Raw genomic sequence first — 19062 nt, forward strand, 5'->3', positions numbered from 1 at the left:
AAGAGTTAGTTAAGCAGAAACGTAGCCACCCACATCATCTGCTGCGTCCTACTCCTCTGCAGCCATCTCAGAACCTAAGACAACAACAAGAAAACAAAGGACACTTTGTAACTCGGGCTAATATCATCAAGTGACGTTGTCAGCACGCTCTGGGAAGGACACAAAGGAATTGCCCTAAACTTGGAACTTTGGTCCTCAAGGTGTGGATAAGAGGAATTTTGACAACTGTGGAGAAAAAGCAGTTTGCTTTGAAACTAGAAAGGTTGCTTAAATATTTGTGTGAAACAGAAATGCTAATTTTTAAAGATTTTCCAGCTAACTATAATTACCAGGATTATGCTGAGAACATGACTCTTCATGGCAGGCCCCAGTGTCCTCTGACTGATGTCTATAACAACATCAACTTTCCCCTAGTGAAGCCAACCCTTGGCGTTCTAGAGAGCTGATGAAAAGAAATAGATGTTACATCTACCACGGTTAAAGTTAGTTACTAGCACAGGCTTAAGACGCTATTCGATTTTCTTTGAGTGTTCTCTTATCTTAAAGATAGCCAAACCCAAAGATGAGATTGGTTAGGATAAGGCAGACTCTGAAGTTGCCAAGTTTCTTCTCTTGGTGATCAATGGAGGGACTCATGACTTTAGTCAGTACATATGAGATATTTTTTCTGAATACCTGGACAGGTTTTTGTCTTGAATTTGGAGGTGGCAATTGATTTTAGGTGCTTTCAGGCTTATGTGTGGCTGCAAGGCTGCATGGCTCACAGCCTGCTCAGCCCCATTTTAGAGAGTGCAAACAGGGACCTTAGCTTTCACTATTGCCACCTAGCCTTAACAGGGCTTGGCATTTCCCTTTGGCAATACTTGAAAATATGGCTATTTTCCTTCCTTCCTTCCTTTCCTTCCTTCCTTCCTTCCTTTCCTTCCTTCCTTCCTTCCTTCCTTCCTTCCTTCCTTCCTTCCTTCCTTCCTTCCTTCCTTCCTTCCTTCCTTCCTTCCTTCCTTCCTTCCTTATTTCCTTCCTTCCTTCCGTCCTTCCGTCCTTCCGTCCTTCCGTCCTTCCTTCCGTCCTTCCGTCCTTCCCTCCCTTCTTTCCTCCCTTTATGCCCCAGGACACTTCTTTTTCAGTTCCCCAGTGGGCAAGGCTGACATTTCTGAGCCCTAGGATTACCGACCATGCTTGTTGCTAGTCAGATCCCTTCCAGCTCTCCAAACCAGTACAAAGCTCTGGGCTTTCAGCCAATTTACTCACAGGTTTATCATATGCTGACATTGTTTCTCTATAAATAGGTCTACCTTTACTGACATTATTGATTCAACTGCCTCTCTCCTCACTAATACTCCTTTTAATGTATCCAACCTGCCTCAGTATTTCACCTAATGAAAGGCTGAAGTCAAAAGGGTAGAGGTCGAAGAGGTTAAATTGCAAGTGTAAAGGTCTGAGGCTTTAAAGTCAGTGTTTGCAGTGCGAGACAACAATCTGTCAGCAGAGCAGAGCTGCAAGTCTGAGCTCTCTTTGCCACCAGAAGAAAGTGAACAGTCAAGCCAATTTCACATTTTATTAATAATAATTTGAATTAAAATGAGCTTCTTTTGCAAAACCCTTCTTCTGATCCATTCATGGGTTGGCAGCGATAACAGGCACCCTAACCTGCCCATCTCAGACCGCGTGATTTTGAAAACAGGGAGCACATTTTCCCTAAGAGGTACAAACACATCTACACATCTCACACGCTGCTTGTCTTGGAGTGAACCCAAACTAACAGACCAAAGTGGTAGTGAGGAGCACTAAGTTGTTCGCACTGGATTATCAGAAGACCACAGACTCCCCCTTCCACCTGGCTCTCTACCTTCAGCATATCCCCCCTCCCTGCCGCCCCGTGGTTCAGCTGGGGAGCACTGTCACGGAGCCTTGCTCAGCGTCGCAAGAGGTCTCAGCAGAGTAAGCTGCCCGCTTTGTTCTCCAGCAGATCTGCTGGTGCCCAGCCCATGGGTCTCCTCTCTGGCATGGCTCGCATGCTCCACAGTGGCTGCAGCTGGGGGCCAGTGGCAGCCTTGGAGCTGGCTGAGGTCAGACGTCCGCAGCGGGGCAGGAAATTGGAAGTAAATGCTCAGGTCTGGCAAGGGAAGCCACCAGGGCTTCCACAGCTATAGGCCATTAAATATTGTGCTCAAACCAGGCGGCATCCCTCACCCCAAAACAAATCATAAGAGATAAGAAAATGTTTCACATTGTTAAAAGTTTATATTATCTCTGACTTCAGAAATGTTACCATTAACCAGGGAATTAATCAGAGATTTTCACTTACTCCTTGTTCTGAACTATAATGAGCCCTTTAACAGTGTAAATAAAAAGATCTAAAGATTCAATAAACTATAATGTCACAAATGGCAATCTTCTACCATGTGAGGCCTCTGTGTTAAAAAGCATCACACAGCTGGAGACAAATGCTTCAGTATAACATTGTAAATAACCTCTAAGCCCACTACTAATTAAACTGAAGCTTCACTTCTCCTGGGCATTGAATATATGAACCAATTAAGAAAATATCACTTCTTTTCTGAGAGACCTGCACTGTCCCCCCCTTAAAATAAAAAATAAAAAAAAAGGGGGGGGGGGGGGCTGAAAGATCCAGAGACAGAGAGAAAGAAAGGAGAGGGGGGGGAAAAAGGGAAAGAAAGGCGTTTTACAGAAGGGACCACACTGGTGCACTGGGGTTACAGTAATGAGGCATTTCTGCTTTAAGCAAATTTTGCACCTGTAACCTGCAGAAATATAGCCATAGCACTTGAAAAATTACTTCAATGCTGCACAGTGCCATGAAAATTTATCTTTGAGATGATTTTATTGCATGGTTACCCTAGGCAATTAAATCAATAAATCTTAACTGTCAGAAAGGTTGGCCTGCTGCCAGGAATAAATGAAATGCGCGGAATCAGTAAATAAAAGGTTTCTGACAACTCATTCTAGGAATTATTTAGCAGTTGGGCTTTTTGGTGGTGGTGGTGTTGCTTTTGTCTCCAGCGTTTATTGACATTCTCCGTGAGAAATGATTATGCTAACATAAACACCATAGCACAGAGATACAGATATATAGGAGAGACGAGCAGGGCTCATCAGGGCAATAAATTACCCTCCCGAACCAGAGGCTAGCAGCGACTTCAGGGGGCTGGTAGTGCTGGTGGAGGTGGTGTTAGCGAGTTGAGGCCTTGGCCACGGGCTGACAGCACGCAGGAAGTCCTAATATTGGGCAATGGGAATTCTGGCGCTTTGTTATTAAAATAGATGTGTTATTTTCATTGATTGATTCAGAGATGATTGAGATTGAAATGCCTCCCTGAGACATGGAGGTGACATTTCCGTGGGCCTACAGAGCCCAGTGCTCACTGCGGGAGATGCCAGGTTTGACAGAGAAATCATTGTTAACGCCTGCATCGCTGGTGCAGCTGCTTTGTTTTCTGGGCTGGTGTAGCAAATCTGAAGGCCTGAATCTGATTTCACTTACCTACCTTGACGCTGGACACATTAAGTCAGTGTGAACTTAGCAATAGGCTCAGACTCTGTCCAGGAGACACTGAGGTGAGTGCAGGTGACCCTATTAATGAATGGATAGATTTTCTGAAGCCATTGTGGACTGCTAGCTCAACCTCCCGAGTACCAGCAGGTCACCACACTTCGCCTGGTGAGTCCTGCTTCCAGCGGCTGGATCTCCATAGGCTGAACAGGCCCGACCCTCCAGCAGGGCAGCTGGGATAACCTAGCCCTGTACCAGCCCCGGCGGTGGGGATCTGCACGTCCCAGATGCCACCAGCGCCACGGGCACCGCTTCCAACAGAGGGACATCCTGCTGAGCTGGGCAGCAGAGGAGGCGTCTCCTGCCTGCAGCAAAACTAGTGAGATGCTCTGCGAGGCTGAAGCTTGGGGCAGCCTGGAGAATGTGCAGCTGTCCTTGAACCAGCACCAGCTCTGGGGAGCCAAGGAGGTATTTATCTGAGCACTGCAGAAGAAAGCCCTCTGCCAAAATGTCTGTGTGCAGCTGCTGGACACCCAAGTGACCTTCAGTCACAGCAGCCTGCGGGGAGAGACACTGCGCTGCCTGGGCCTGGGAGAGGGCTGGGGACACAGCTCAAGCTAAGCGGGAGCCATTGTGTCATCTTGGAGACATCGCGTCAGCTTCGCTGTGGAATGGTTCACATGGAAGTGTTCCCTTCATGTTACCCTACGTCTCCTCAAAGCCAACAAGAGAACTTCCCAGACACATTGGTCCTCTGGCACCTCCCATCCCAGTGCCAATTTTCAGCATTTTTTTGTTCCCCCATGGCAAACCTGATACCTGGCAGCGCGGCCACACATGACGGCACAGGCTCAGGGCTCTGTCAGCGCCAGGCTGGGCATGCACCCACCTGGAGGAGGCCCCTCTTGGCTCTTCAGCTCCCAGACCGCAGAGGGCATCAGCGAGCTGCCTGCCACACACAGCTGCACGAGTGGCATTTGCTGCTAGGTGCAGTTATCGCCAATGGGCTTCTGCAACGCTGATTGGCAAGCGGCTTCTCATTGCAGATAATTCCCTGCCAGCACATCCCGAACACATAGGTGATTGCTCTTAAATTGATGGCTCGAAGCACAATAACAGCCTTTTTATTTAGTTCCTGCTTGATAGGCAGCGAATGTAGAGTTGCCAGGAAAAAAAAAAAAAAGGGGGAAAAAAGAAAAAAAATTGCTGCAGAATTTGCCGTCTGCTACGCCTCTGCGAGGCTGTAATTCCTGAGCTGGGGTGCTCAGCAAGGCTCCTGGTGCATCTCAAGGGCAGACCAGCACTGCGGGATGCACGCGGCTCGTGGTGTTTTCGGCAGCACTTGAGGCCATGGGCATCACCCTGCAGTTGCTGCCCGCTGGGGCTTTGCTCTTCCCACAGCTGGGGAGGGGGGGGGGGGGGGGGGGGGGGGGAGGAGTTGGAAGAGAGTGCGAGGCACTGGGCTGCCGATGTGGGTGGCAGAATCAGAGCAGGGGCACCCAGGAAGCAAAGCCAAGCTCTCGGAGCAGACGTCGGAGCACTTTGGATGAGGCGTCCTCACATCCCACTGCCGCGCTCCTTGCAGGAACCCCCAGCCAAAAGGCCCGCGGCTGAGCCCCGGCTGGCTGAGAAGTGGGGAGCGAATGGCAGTGGTGGGGAGTGGTGGTTATTTCAGTTTTCCTTTCAAGTTTTCCTTTCAAAATGCCAGCTCTCTGGCAAATCTTTATGTGATCCTACAGAGACCAGCACCCACGTTTTCAGGCAGCTGAAGGCGGGCCAACGCTGCCAGGTGGTGTGTTTCCTTCTGCAGCCCAGTTCCTGAGGCCTGGCCTACAATTTCATCCAGTTTGCCTTCTTCATGTGCTCACAGGTGTACAGGGTCCCAGAATTGAGGAGCATGTCTCATTTCTAGAAGGACAGTCTACATACATGGCGGAAAAAATACCAATAGGAACTTTTCCATAACTCGTATGACCACAAACTTCTGTTTGACATTAGCTTCACATGTGGTTTGTGTGCTGAACACATTTACATTAGCTATAATAGCGGCCTTCCTACTGCGTGGACACAGCATGGGGGGAAAAGACACTGAAAATCCCCATGCACATGTGCCTTTTTTAATCAAAGGGATAAAAGGATATCTAAGCTCACTTTGAAATGCAGCTGGTAAGTGAAATGCCTCTCCATCACGTGGAGCTGACAGTGCATTGCTTCCCTTTTGGACCGCGTAGGAGGGGCTGAAGAGGGTCTCGGCCTTTCAGTGACAGGACTTGGGCTGCGCTTCCTGCTCCTGAGCTCTCTAGACCACGGGAAGCTCCAGCCAGACTTTTTGGATATAAATAAGTCTTCATAACCTCTACGCTGTTCCTGCTGGCAAGGAAACATCCCGTGGTCTCTCTCAAACAACTTCTTGTCAGGGCCAGATTCATCCCTGAGGGAGCTGTGCAGTTATATCATCTGAGCTGGCTGAGAAATTGTAGCGCTTCTGCCTGTCCTGAGACTTGCACAGCTCTTACCAGCATCCTACTCCTCTGCCTCAGCTCCACACAGCCCGGGGAGGAGGGAAGGTGTCTCGTGGGCCGCAGAAAAAGGCCTACTCGTACCTTGCCTGAGGTCGCTGTGACATTGTGAGCATCCAGACACACATTGTCTCCTGCCCCTGTCACTGCCGTGCTCTGACGAGACATTTCTTCTCCCTCCAGCCAGCAGGCCTGCAGTCTTTGCTGCTGTGGGACTCCCAGGTAGTGGTAATGAATAATTGCCTTTTTTATTTTTTATTTTTATTTTTTTCCCTGAGTTGTGCAGGAGCACTAACAAAGCAGCACAGCACAGGTTTCGGTGGAGCCATTCATCATTCATAGCTAGGCTCACAGACCACTTCGCAGCTGATTACAAGGTCCCCCACACAGGGAACGATGTGCTGCCTATCTGAAGTCACGCTTCAAGCTGGCTTCTGGGCACACCCAGAGGATGCTGAGTGCTCGGGGAATGAACGGAGCATGCAGCATCCGACCTGCCCCCCGCCTCCCTCTGACCCAAAAGATGGCTCTCTCTGAGGCTCTGAGGGGATGTTTGCTGGCTCCCTGAGTATTGTTGTTGGCACATGCAGTACAAAGTTGGCTCCAAATACCCCATTCCAGCTTTTCTTCTGAAATGACCTATAGCCAAGAGACGGGCTGGTGCTCTAGGAAGTGCCTTACAGGTAGCCACTCACACAGAGCAGCAGAAAAGCCACGGCCCAGTCAGCCTGGGCAGCTTTAAGCTGCTTCGTGTGCTCAGAATGGTGCAGGGCAGCCGGAAGATGCCAGCAACCGGGCCTGTTTTCTGCGGGGCCTTACAGTAAATAGCCTGAAATCCAGACTAACACCTACTGGTGTGCTCAAATCTCAAGGCATCCTTCCACAATGCTGTCTATGCTCTGGGTTTGTGAACACCACTCCCCCCCCCCCCCCGACACTGCTGAAGAGCGAGGTGGCACCCAGGCCGAGGCAGTGCCCCAGTTCAGACATCTTGGCTTTGCGTGCTCTATGCTCAGCAAGAGCTCTCAAGAGCTTTTTACATCCCCTTTGAGCTGGTATTCTTGGCACTGGCTGTTAGAGCTCTTTCTGTAACGATGATACAAAACCCAGCGTTTCTAGTTTTGTCATCCCGGGAAGCCCCCGGGGAGAGGCGCACCCTGCGCAGGGGGGCAGCGCGCTGCTCACACCACTTCGGTCATGCTGGAGCCTGGGGCTGCTTGCCAGCAAGCAACCCAAAAGTCCTGCCGACGAAGCCCATCTCCTTTGCTCTTTAAGTTGGGTTTGGGACAGACGGGATTTAGCCTACAGTCTTCCAGCTGAGGCCTTTTAGGGACTGGGGAAACACTACTGATCCTGTTACCTCTCATCTGGTGTCAGCACTACCGTGCTATTGTCTAACATCGAGTCATTGCAAGTCTCCATAATGACACAAACACGTCGATTAAAAATTAAAACCTATAACAACTCTCCCACAAACAGTACTTACTGTACCATACTTATTGTACCCTGGGAGGGGAATGAGAAAATAGCAGAAGACAGAATAATTTATAGTGATAAAATGGGTTACATTTTCATAAAAATTTTATTTTACTTTTTTTTTTTTTTAAATAATTCAATGCACTGGCAGTATAATTAATCCCTCTATGAGAGACACAAATGTACCAGTTCAACCAATATTATTTATACAGAGACATTGTGTTTAAAAACAACAAAAGTACATTTAAAATGTTTGTACATAAAGTATTACTGTTATTTCCTTTTTTTTTTTTTTTCTGAAGAAGGAACAAATGTAAACAAAATGCATAATTGTGCAACACGTTGGAAATACAAAGCAAAACAGGCAAGATACAATTTTATACATATAAAGCAAAAGAAATCAAACTTTTGTAACTATACAACATTTCAGTAATTGCTTGACATTTTAACAGTTACCTTGGTCTGTACAAAACATCTTAACTTATGCTTAAAACTTTACAAGAATAACATGCTTGTTCAGAACAAAGACACCTTGTGGAATCGCAATGACTATTGATATGGTATTTGCACACATGAGAAAAAAAAGAAGGCTACTTCAATAGTAAATAAAAAGTAAGAATGTAAGGTAAAGGGCCATCTAGTAAACTGTAATCTAATTCCAATAGCTAATTAAGTTGCACTGCAATGCAGAAATTAAATCTGACTTTTGCTGGAAGACCATAAGGTCATCATGTTGTTCTGTTTCCAGGAACCAGATGAAAGCATATATAAATTTTCCTGATATTTTGGTTAGTTATACATGCGCACATACACACACAAAAGAAATAAAAAATAAAGGAAAAAATAGCATTTGCCACAATAGCCAATAATGGTAGGCAAGTGGATGCGCTTACTACACTGCTCCCAAGATGGCTTGGTTAAAAAAAAAACAACTAGAAAGAGCAAACATCCACTGAGTTAGCCAGGGTTACTTTTCCTGAATCTTACTCGTAGTTTGCCTTTTTTTTTTTTTTTTTTTTGCTTTTTGCCTTTTTTTTTTTCTTTTTTTTCAGAAGACAGGAAACAAACAGAATTGGGCCATTTAAAAAATACTGGGAGTGCTACAGCCAAAGATCAAACACAAACCAAAGGAGAGCTCAAAGCCAAAGCAAAAAAAATAACCAGCTCTTTTGACTCGTTTTCACACTTTGTGATGATTTGCCCTAGGCCTTTGAATGTGGGTTTTAAAGAAACAGCATTTTAGATTCAGTAGAAGATATGCAATCCAGAGATGTCAAATATACAGACAGGAATAAATAATACTATATTTTATGGAATTACACGGACTGTCAGCTTGGATAAAATGTACATAATTTTAAGTGTCCTCAGATGATATGTATGGCTAAAATTAAACTCCTGATTGCATCCACCTGACGTATTCAATGCCCGATTCTGCAGTCTGGGGGCTGAGCACTGATTTACACAGTTACTCCTGTGCATTTCAGTGGAGCAACCTGTCGATTAAGATGCTCAAGGGAAGAATGCTAGAATTGGACGTGGATAAATATTTGCCAAGACATTTAAATGTACAAAACTCATTTGGCTTAGAAAAGACACTTTAACCTGCTGCAATGTCTTTGAACTAAAGTAACAGATTCCATCTCTAGACTGAGAGCATTTATGACACATTTGAATTTATTTGCTATTTTTTCTATGCAAGCTAATGCTGATGCCAGTAAATATTTAAACTCAGAGGTAATGAAATTGCAACATGCCTTTTAGTTAAAAACAAAACATAGGCAAACCTAGATGGCTGGCAGAAATTACCCTCCAATTCTTTTAGCAAGAATGATCTCGTGCTCAGTCAGAACAGTTCAATATACACTCGGCTTCAGTATGTATTTATAAAGCTGCATTAGAGCATATAGCACAGTACGAAAAGGAAGAGGACTAGTTTTTCAGCTGGTGTAAATCAGCACTGACATCTATGGAGCTACTTAGAGGCACATCAGCTGAAGCTTTGGCCCACAGTCATCAGAAACATCCAACTATCATTCACTCCATATGTAAAAACCTCAGCAGTGGAAGTGCAGAGTGAAAGTGTAATCGACATCAGATAAAAAGCTACCCGTTAGTCTCGTTTCTGACAATGCTCTTCCAGACTGTGTGGTCTAAAGCAGTTTTATGATGTGCTCCATACTGCATAGCTTTGCAAAGTACAATATTTCCTTGCAGGCAAGGATTATGGTACATTAATCATTTCATTGGCATGATCAGTAAAAAAAGGCATGATGATAAAAGCTTTGGGAGTTTATCTGCATAGAGACATACTGGCAAAAAATTAGTCTGGGGTTAAAGGGTTTGCTCCTCAGCGTGTGGATTCCTCATATGGGATTAACTCCACTGAAGCCAGTACTCCTACACCAGTTTACACCAGTTGAGGAACTTGTACTCTGCCTCTGCCATAAATAAAGTATGTCTGTTGTTCTCCACTATACAGTTCGTTCATAAATTCAAGGGTAAATGCCTCCTGCCAGCGGGTCAAAGCTTCTTCGGGTTCGTAACTCCACATTACTTGTCACTGATGTCAGTGGCGGTTTCCCTGAGCAAGGGCTGAGTCAACATATGGCCTGGGCGAAGAGCAACTCCGCTGGCAGTTTTTCCAGCACTAGTCCGGAGAACTTTAATTTCAGTGGGGTGAGAGCTCAGCCAGAACAAAACTGGGTGTAATTCCATTGAACTAATTGGGTTAATGCAATTGATGTTCTGGCCCAATAAGCTTAACTCTGATAATGCTTTGCCACTTTTATTAGCCAGCTTCTCCTTCGATTAACAGGGCTCGGCAAGCTCAATAAAACTTGTATAATTGCTATATAACAGCAGAATTTGGTCCAATGAATTCCACAAACTGAGCCAAGTTATTTTACATTTTCTTAGCTCCAAGTTTGGTCCCTTTTAGTTACTGTTATCCTTTAAAACAATGACATTCCCTTTGGAATCTGACTTTCCTTCTAAACCAGAGAAGGAAATAACTGAGTAGAAATTAGGGCTATCTCTACTTAATGGATTTCAATGGAATTACAACAGGGTGATACTCACACAACTGTGAGTAAACTCATATCCAGCATGGAGCTTACAGAGCTTGCATAGAGGGGAACTCGGTGAAAATCAAAGAAGAAAACAAGTCTCAAACAGCTGCGTCATCTGCTCACATGGCTTACACCACTGGCATCAGCAGGACTCAGACAGAGTCCTGTAAGCACAAGTGGTCCTGCGGACACTACAACTGCAATTGCAATTCAGCACACAGTGCCTTCGTTTTCTGATGCTGCTGCATGCATTGCTTCTGTCGACTTGCTTGACGTTTCTGCACGCAGAGCAGGTGAAAGTGAGCGCTCAAATCCAAGTCCCATCTGCAGCCACAGAAGACCAAACCTAAAAGCAAGGCAGAGCCACAGCTCGGTGGCACCCAGACGGTGGGGCTGGGGTCTCTCGGTCCTCTTGGGTACAGTGGTGGTCCCCTGCTGTGCCTCCTGCACACCAGTGCTGCGGGCAGAGCTGGTGGGGATCCCGCTGTGCAGACCTGTCGTCCAACACCCTGAGCAGCCTGAGGGCTCGGGGAGCTCCGCACTGCCCCGCAGCCTGCGGTAAGCAATGGCTCTTCTGCAGCCTCTCTCCAAACGCTGAGCGTGCACATCACTGCTTGAGCTGACTGCGGGGTCCCCGGGCTTGGTCCTTGGTGAAGTTGTACAGGAGAAACAGTTTAACTCTCTGGTGACTTCGGGGCAGTGACAAGCATTAGCTCTTTGTGACATGTGGTGGCACCCTGAGGCAGAGTAAGGAGTTGGATGGGATAGTGCCATATTCAGACTCTGTATCATACCGTGGCATAAGTGTTATTTCACAGGACACATCAACAGTAATGAATCCCCTTTCCACCTGAGCGCACACAGGTTAAATTCATAGTGCCAGCCCACACAAACTTGCCCCAGTTTCTTTAAACCACTCTTCACATCTTCACTATTACCTAATATGATTACAGTGTCAAGGAGCTGCCTGAGATGTTGATACCTACCCTGTGACTCTGAGCACAGCTTATCTTTGTAGTGTTTCTGTTGAAGCACCTACTGACACGGCCAAGTTTGATTCTCATCTGACGCCAGCTTTATGCAGTAACTCATCTGCATCTGAATTTGCTCTCACTTCTATCTGCAGAGCCACGGGATCCCCCCGGCTGTACGTGAGATCTGGACTCCGTCTCTTCTGCCTTCAACAGCTACCACCACGGGTTTAAGCTAGTGTAAGATGATCAGAATCACTGATCGTGAAAGACAATGGAAATAGACAAAATATCTTGGAAACAGAACAGCTAAAGTAAAGCTACCAAGAGGCAGGTGGGAACACGACACTGTAGGGAGGACGGCTACTCTGTAAGTCAGGCAGAAACACTTCGTGTTCAGGAGCAAGGAAGTTTCAATAGTGAAGAAGAGCCTAACTGAGCTTTTAGCCTATACATATAGGTCTCAAAATATCAAGTGATATCTCTAAAATATGTCACTATATCTAGTGAAATATATATATATGTGTGTGTATATATATATATTTCTATATATATATTGTCTATATCATTAGACAATACAGAATGCCTCTATGCATTGCAGTGCCCCATGGTCTGGCTATATCATGGAAGTACAGAAGTATTAGAAATAGACAAATTGAGCCCTCCCAACATTAACAAGACTTGTTTGTGTTGCACCTATAAAACAGTATGTAAAGCTGGAAGATGTCATAAGGACAGGGGACTGGTTTCTCACCTGCTTCCCCTCTGCCTCACACCCACTGCTCTCTGCCGAGGTCAGGGAGGTGCTACGGGAGGCAAAGGCCCTTTGCACTGACACCTTGGTCCCTGGGCCTGCCCACACGTAGAGCATTTCCACACTTGGCTCAAAATGACAAATTAATTTTCTTTGGTGACCTGCTAAATATTTTTTCTTTCTTAAAATTTCAAATCGCTGGTCTATTGCAGATGAGTTAACCTTGTGAAAAACGATACGCTGACAGCCCAGTCAGAAGTGACGCTGACTTCAGGGAACTGTTGCTACTTTCTGTCATGCCTTCATTGCTTGCAAGGAGACAAAAGATGCAAATAGGACTACACACAAACCACAGAGGAACACATTAATAATCCTACCACCACTCAGCACTGGTAAGAGCATTTCCTCTTTAAGGCTACCGCATCATTTCTCCTATGCTATGAAGTAATGATCACATACTTTTGTTGCAAATCCACATCCAAATCCACACATACGTGGGCATGCACATGTGAGTGTGCCTCAATACTGTGTGTAGTGGATTTTCTCCTGAACTGAAAGCAAAGAAGCCTAGTAATATCTACATCAGAATCATTTACTGGCCCCATTTCTTTCAGTATTTTAAACTGCACTCCCAAAACTAGTCATTGGATTTAGACAGCATTAAATACTGATAAAAATACAATGAAAATATTTCTTCCGAAGTACCTAAAAACTTATCAGAGGATCTAAACTATTATAGTGGAAGAACATCATAAAATCTGTGGAATTCAAAATGCATAGAAATTAAGGTCCAGATTCAATTTTCTCAGATTTTGTTTCTTTAGGAGGAACAAAGATCTTGACCTTTATTCTTCAAAAAAATTCACACTACTGAAATCAACAGACCTGTCCCCATCTTTCAAAGGAGGTCATCTATAAATGACACAGGATATTAATGGAAGCTTTTTAAATAATTAAAAGTCCAAAGACCACGTAAGAAAAAATGAAATGAAGCTATAAGAAGCAAGCTGGAAACGTTACCACCAACAATATCAACAAAAAAGCTGTAAGCTAAACCAGAATGGCAATAAAATAAAATAAAATAAAATAGCAAAATATCGGGCCAAACCTAGCTATCCAAACTCAGCATGAACTGTTTACACAGTTAGTTTGCTAGAATGGGAAGTGTGCTTTGTCCTTCCAAAGGAGCCAATGGAGCACAGCGACCAACAGGACATGGACAAGAGGAACACGGCCCATATGGGATGCAACATCTCAGGCTTTCCCTTTGAGCCCTGCTCTCATGGACAAAGGTTTCTCAACGCACATCACATGGCTGCACATAGTCACTGCAGTCAAAGCAGGACATTCTGCCTGCACGTTGTTAAATACTTCACTTAAGACCTGCTGCAGCTCTTGACATGGAGGTTAAGTGCTATGTAAATGCCTCACTCCAGGACTTAGGACTTTGCTGCCTTCAGATCTTGTACTGATAGAGCTCCCCAATACTTGCTCCCTTTGCTTGCATGCTCCCTTCACTGCTGAGCTATGGATATTGCTCCAAACCTCCTGAAGCATCGGACACAAATGACAGCCTTGTCAGCTCTGGCAATGTTTTATGAAGCTTGGTGTCCTTCTTAAAGCCCAGCTACAGGAATCGAGAGATTACATCAGGGTCTCAGCCTCTCACTATTAAAAACAAATATGTCATTTCTGGCCCTCAGCATGCTTGAAAAATGCCTGAAAGCAAGTCTTGAAATCAGCTTCAAAGCTCATTATCTGTAAGGCAATGAAGGAACCAAAAAAAAAAAATTATAAAATAATAAAAAAGCCATGATTTGGAGCCAATCTTGTAATTTTTGGTGCTTCGTTCATGACTTTGAATGTCTGAAGTGGGCAGTGTTAAGAGCAGACAGCAAATGCCCAAGCAAACACATGCTGCTTCCCTGTAGATCGAAACAAACAATCTCGTTTGATTAACTCTGCTGGAAATAATATTTTAAAGGGTAAAATGATTCCACAAAGATGACATGTTAGCATTTGAAATGAGATGAATGCAGTGCCTGTAAAAGTGCAATAATCCTTAATAACTAACCCAAAAGAAGCATCATCCCCAGGGATAAGAAGGTAATTCACTCTCCATATTTAATTTGTTTCTAAGCTGCTTTTGAAACAAGATTGCTAAACAGTAAGTTGGCTTGGGATCTAGGCCTGATTGCTGGACTTTCTGTAATCGTGCCATTGACTCAGCATACATGTCAAACTAAGTCACAGGATGCAAAATCAGGTGGGCTAATTCCTTAAGCTGTTTAAGCAAAAAATTGTGAATATGAGGTAAATTTGGAGATAGGAGTCTGTTTACGGCAAGCAACAGGTGGAGGATAACACGCTGTCTTCACAGAGTGACTGCAACTCATTCTTTGAACAGTTTTGTGACTAAAGATCGCATTTCAAGCCATATCTATTTTTCATAAATTCATGGCAATCTAGGGTTTCAGTCTACATTAAAGGAAACAGTGATGACAGCACACTTAATTAGACTGAATAGTTACTGAATCTCATCAGCAAGATCTTGCAAAGGGAATGGAAAACTCTGGCTTGTGACAAAACCACCCCAGCACTGCTTTGTTTCAAGTCCTTGCTCTGGTCAAAAAAATACTGGAAGTGTTTTGTTTGGTTTTTTAAACATTTTGTTTTTAAAAAACAAAACAAAACACCCTTCTACATTTCTTAATTGTTTTCCTCTTTTGGTTTTATTCATTAGCTACTAGGGCCAGAATGAGCGTGACAAATGCTGTCGGATTCACGTTTCAGCCATGTCACCGAAACCCTCCAAGAAGAGATAAGGGCATATCAGCCACTTCAGGAACAGGAATGTGCAGATAGTACAGGATGTGCTTGTTCTGCAAATGGCCTTTGCAGACAACCCTAAACTGTATTATTCCTCTAATGACACACCTTGACTACAGCTACAATACAGTCTTCTGGAACAAAATATCAGCAATTATTGATTTTTAAGAAAAGGTAACTTACAGGGAAATAATATACAACAGCTACAGTAATGTTGGTCTTAAATGTGCACTGGGCAGAGTCCTTAAACTGCTCTTATTGCAAATATCCAAGGCCTGCTCTAAAAATTGTAACAGTCTGAACCTTTTAAATGCAAATTTGTCCTATTTATCTGGTCACGACCCAGTGAGTAAAATCCAATAACTCACCAGATTAAAGGATATACAGGATTATATAGCAGAAGGTAATTGCAATTAACTAATATCTGGATGGCATTTAATACACACATTGTATTATTTCAATGAGATGAGACAGAATAATATTTACATTGCTATGAGCATTTTCTGTTTATAGAAGTGGAATTTACAGTTCAGTAAGGTATGCAGGCATTACATCAAGAATGAGATGAGACCATTTAAAGTCTTGTGAATTATTGATATAAATTCATTTTGTTTTGTTTCATGCACCAGCGCTTCTTGCAGTGGCACCAGAAGAGCAGTGCAGTTTATAACAAGGGAAAAAAAAAGAAGAGGAAAGAGCAAATGTGAAATGGTGTAATTTATTCACAATTGCTTTGAAATTCTATCTGAATTGTCTCATTATTATTCACACATTAGAGGAATGGTCCAAAACATGACAGCATGGGTAAATAGATTCAGAGCTTAGAAAATAGGTAATTTGACTGAAGTATTCATGGCCATTATTAAACAAATGTTATATTGCTTTTGGGTAAATCTGTTGATTTTATTTAATTTGTCATTGTTTTCATGATAGCAAGGTAATACTATTTGTTTCTAATGCTCCGAAATGAACAAAACAGGTGTAAATTGATGCCGCACGGAATTATAATGTTTCAACAGTAGCTGGTTAGTTAAACTTCTATAGAGTTTCATGAAGAATCTGCATACACTTATTAATGGATTTTTACATACAATATCAATGCTTAGAGTGTAGCATTCCTGTTAAAATCTGCTTTCACTGAGTCACTATGCAAGAAGAGATTGTTCTATGAAGAAAAATCTTGGATGAGTATTTGTTTGAGACTAAACAGCAAAACTGAAAGAAAAATCACAGATTTAGTATAGGAATGGTAGATGAGACTATGAATGCTAGTATTTTGAAATTGCCTAAAAACTGCAATAAATTGTGCTGCCTACTGAAATTATTAAGCCAACAATAAACAGGTAGAATGGAATATCAAAACCTCATTGCATAGTGTGCCATCTTTCTTTAATGAGGCATTCCTTCAACCTTTTACCTCTTAACAGCTTTGGTGATCTTACATTATGTACCTGTAAGATATTCAATGTTCTCTTTTAGAGATTAAGCCTATAGGAAGTATGAAATCTTAGCAACATACTGTGTAAGGTAATGATGCCAGAATTAAGTGGCAAAAAGCTTGGTTCAGGTTCAGAAAATGATTGTGAGTGAATAGCTATAACTTCTACTAATTTATTTCAGAAGGGGCTTATCATATATACCCTCAAATATTTAAGACTGTTTGTACTATTTCTCAGGAATCCATATCTTCTCAAAGTGCTTTTTTGTTTTCACTTGAAGGCAGCATGGACTTAAAACAATACTGCAGGGAATGTACCGTTCCATAAAGCACATAAGGATGGCAGGATCCAGGAGACACAAGGCATAGAAAATTGTCAAAAATGATTAGATGGTACAACACATACTGCTCTTGAGTCATAAGTTCCATTTATGGTGACTTCTACTTCCAATAGATAGGATATTAAAAAAGGCAATAAAAATGAAGTTACATGAATAAACTTCCAGAAATGAGTGGAGTTCCACCAGTGATCGTCTGTGCGCTGGTAGAGGTAGAAGAATGGGGATGTTATGAGCAGGGCAGCAGTCACTACAACAAATGAGCCTCAATGCGGAGCCAGTGGAGTCCTTGGCGAACGTAACGAACCAGATTGGTCATACTGCTGTGTTGTGTTAAGGGTCCCATCACTGAGTCCAGGTCTACAAAGAATTCTGCAATACACAGGAAACAGAAGTTATTGTGTCGGGCAGCAGTACAGAAATACACGTATTACCACGATTTCGCGTGCAGGAGCAGATAACAACCAACAATCCCAACCACCAGTGCCTGAGACCTTGCTTTCTCACCCTATTGAACACCCAGCGTGCGGCACGTGGCCAGCTGACACCATGTAGGCTGCAGGTCTGCAGAGCAGGTACCAGGTACAAAAATATTATCAATACTTTCTTCAACAAGCGAGCACTGCTTTGAGGTCTTCTATCCAAGTATTGACAGCCTGACCCTGGTCAGAGTGGGAGCTACAGCAGTATCACAGCACAAAGTGATTTGGCTGGAGGCAAGCATATAATGAAAGCATAGGGGCATCACCACTGCGTTAAGATGCTGCAGATAGCAGTTACTTTTCATCTTCCTTCCTCTGTCTTTTATTCCCCTCCTCCAGTGCAAAATCAATAAATTTAGGGGAGGAATAACATGCTGTCTTGCTTGCATTCTAGTGATCTCATTCTGGGCTCAAATAAATAATGAATACTTTAAACACTGAAAATTCACCTTAAAGCCTAATTTCAGTTTAACAATCTGAAAACACTTCTCAAAAAAGCTCTCGAGTGATGAAGAGCCGATAGTTTTCTCCTGTAGAGAAAAAGTGCTGCTATCTTTGGAAGCTTTAAAAAAAACCATCTCATTTTGTAAAGTCAGCTGAGAGCTTGACATTATAAATGGTGAACAACACTCTAGGTGATCCACCATGAACCAGTAGATGGGTTGGCTTTGGGAAGTCTGCTGTTTAGCCTGCCTTACAGATACAGGTTTTGTGACAAACTCCATCTCTTCTCCCTCGCACTCTGAGCCTTACTGACACAGGAAAATCCACCCAGAGGTACGTGGCACTATGTTTCCGCCATCCTTTTCAAACCAGATCGGTCTGGCGGGTCACAGTTCCACTGCTCTCCCTCTTGGTATGCTTTTTTATTTTAATGGCACATCTTTTGTCAGGCTGACAAGAAAGGCTTCTGTCTCCTGCTCGAAGCCAGCTGGACAGGAGTCAAGTCCAAACTGGGAGCATGCAGGCACATTTAGAGGAGCACAAAACCTAAGCTGACAGCCATGCACAAGGGGAGGTTTCACAGCTCCTATAATGTGGAAGAGAGCTCCTGTATCTGCATGGGCATGACCTAAGAAACATCTATGACAGCAGTGAGACCCAGAGGTAAAGACTATTAGACATTACAATGATGGGGGCCACATTTTTCTCCCACCCTCTGTTAGCTCATCAGGGACACGTCCTTGGGCAAGACACCCCCTGTGATTCAGAAGACAACAGAAACAATGAGAGTTGACCACAAAAAAAGAATGTGACTAGATCTATTTTTTTGACAGAAAATTTGGTTTTCACTTAAATACTTTCCTTTTTCTTCTTGTTCTTCCTTTTTTATTTTTTTAATTTTTTTTTTTTTTTTTTTTTTTTTAGGGTGGAAGGCGGGGGGAAGAGAAGAGGGGACCACTTTTACTTCCAGGGATTTAGGGATTATTGTTTTTTTTTTTAAATGATGAACTGACTGACCAAACCCCTAAAATAGAAATGAGGAGACCTGTTCTATAGAGGTAGCTGTGAGGTAAAGGGCGAGTCCTGTCCCAGCCAGCAAGATATCGGTGTTTTGAATGATGTGAGAGATGCAGGCAACAACTGCTAGAAGTCATTACAGGTAGATTTCATGAAACTCTAACATTTCTCATGTAATAATGTCTTAAATATAACCTTCTCTAAATGAAATC

The 19062-nt window shown here is 43.6% G+C and overlaps 2 protein-coding genes across 17 annotated transcripts in view; one reads left to right on the plus strand and one right to left on the minus strand.

Annotated features, from left to right (window-relative positions):
- Nucleotides 1-16498, plus strand: part of LOC310880813 (uncharacterized protein) — a 92149-nt gene extending 75651 nt beyond the window's left edge. The window contains exon 26 of the mRNA XM_083797198.1: nt 12515-16498. The gene's annotated coding sequence lies outside the window, so the exon portion shown is untranslated. The remainder of the gene's footprint in view (nt 1-12514) is intronic.
- AFF2 (ALF transcription elongation factor 2) overlaps nt 15831-19062 on the minus strand; it is a 426609-nt gene continuing 423377 nt past the window's right edge. For all 16 annotated transcript variants that reach the window (XM_083797145.1, XM_083797153.1, XM_083797147.1 and 13 more), the window contains one exon: nt 15831-17279. In XM_083797145.1, the coding sequence (XP_083653271.1) occupies nt 17158-17279 (122 nt within the window). In that variant the 3' untranslated portion in view covers nt 15831-17157. The remainder of the gene's footprint in view (nt 17280-19062) is intronic.

This window comes from Anser anser, assembly GCF_964211835.1.
Source record: "Anser anser genome assembly, chromosome: 13".
NCBI classification, from domain to species: domain Eukaryota; kingdom Metazoa; phylum Chordata; class Aves; order Anseriformes; family Anatidae; genus Anser; species Anser anser.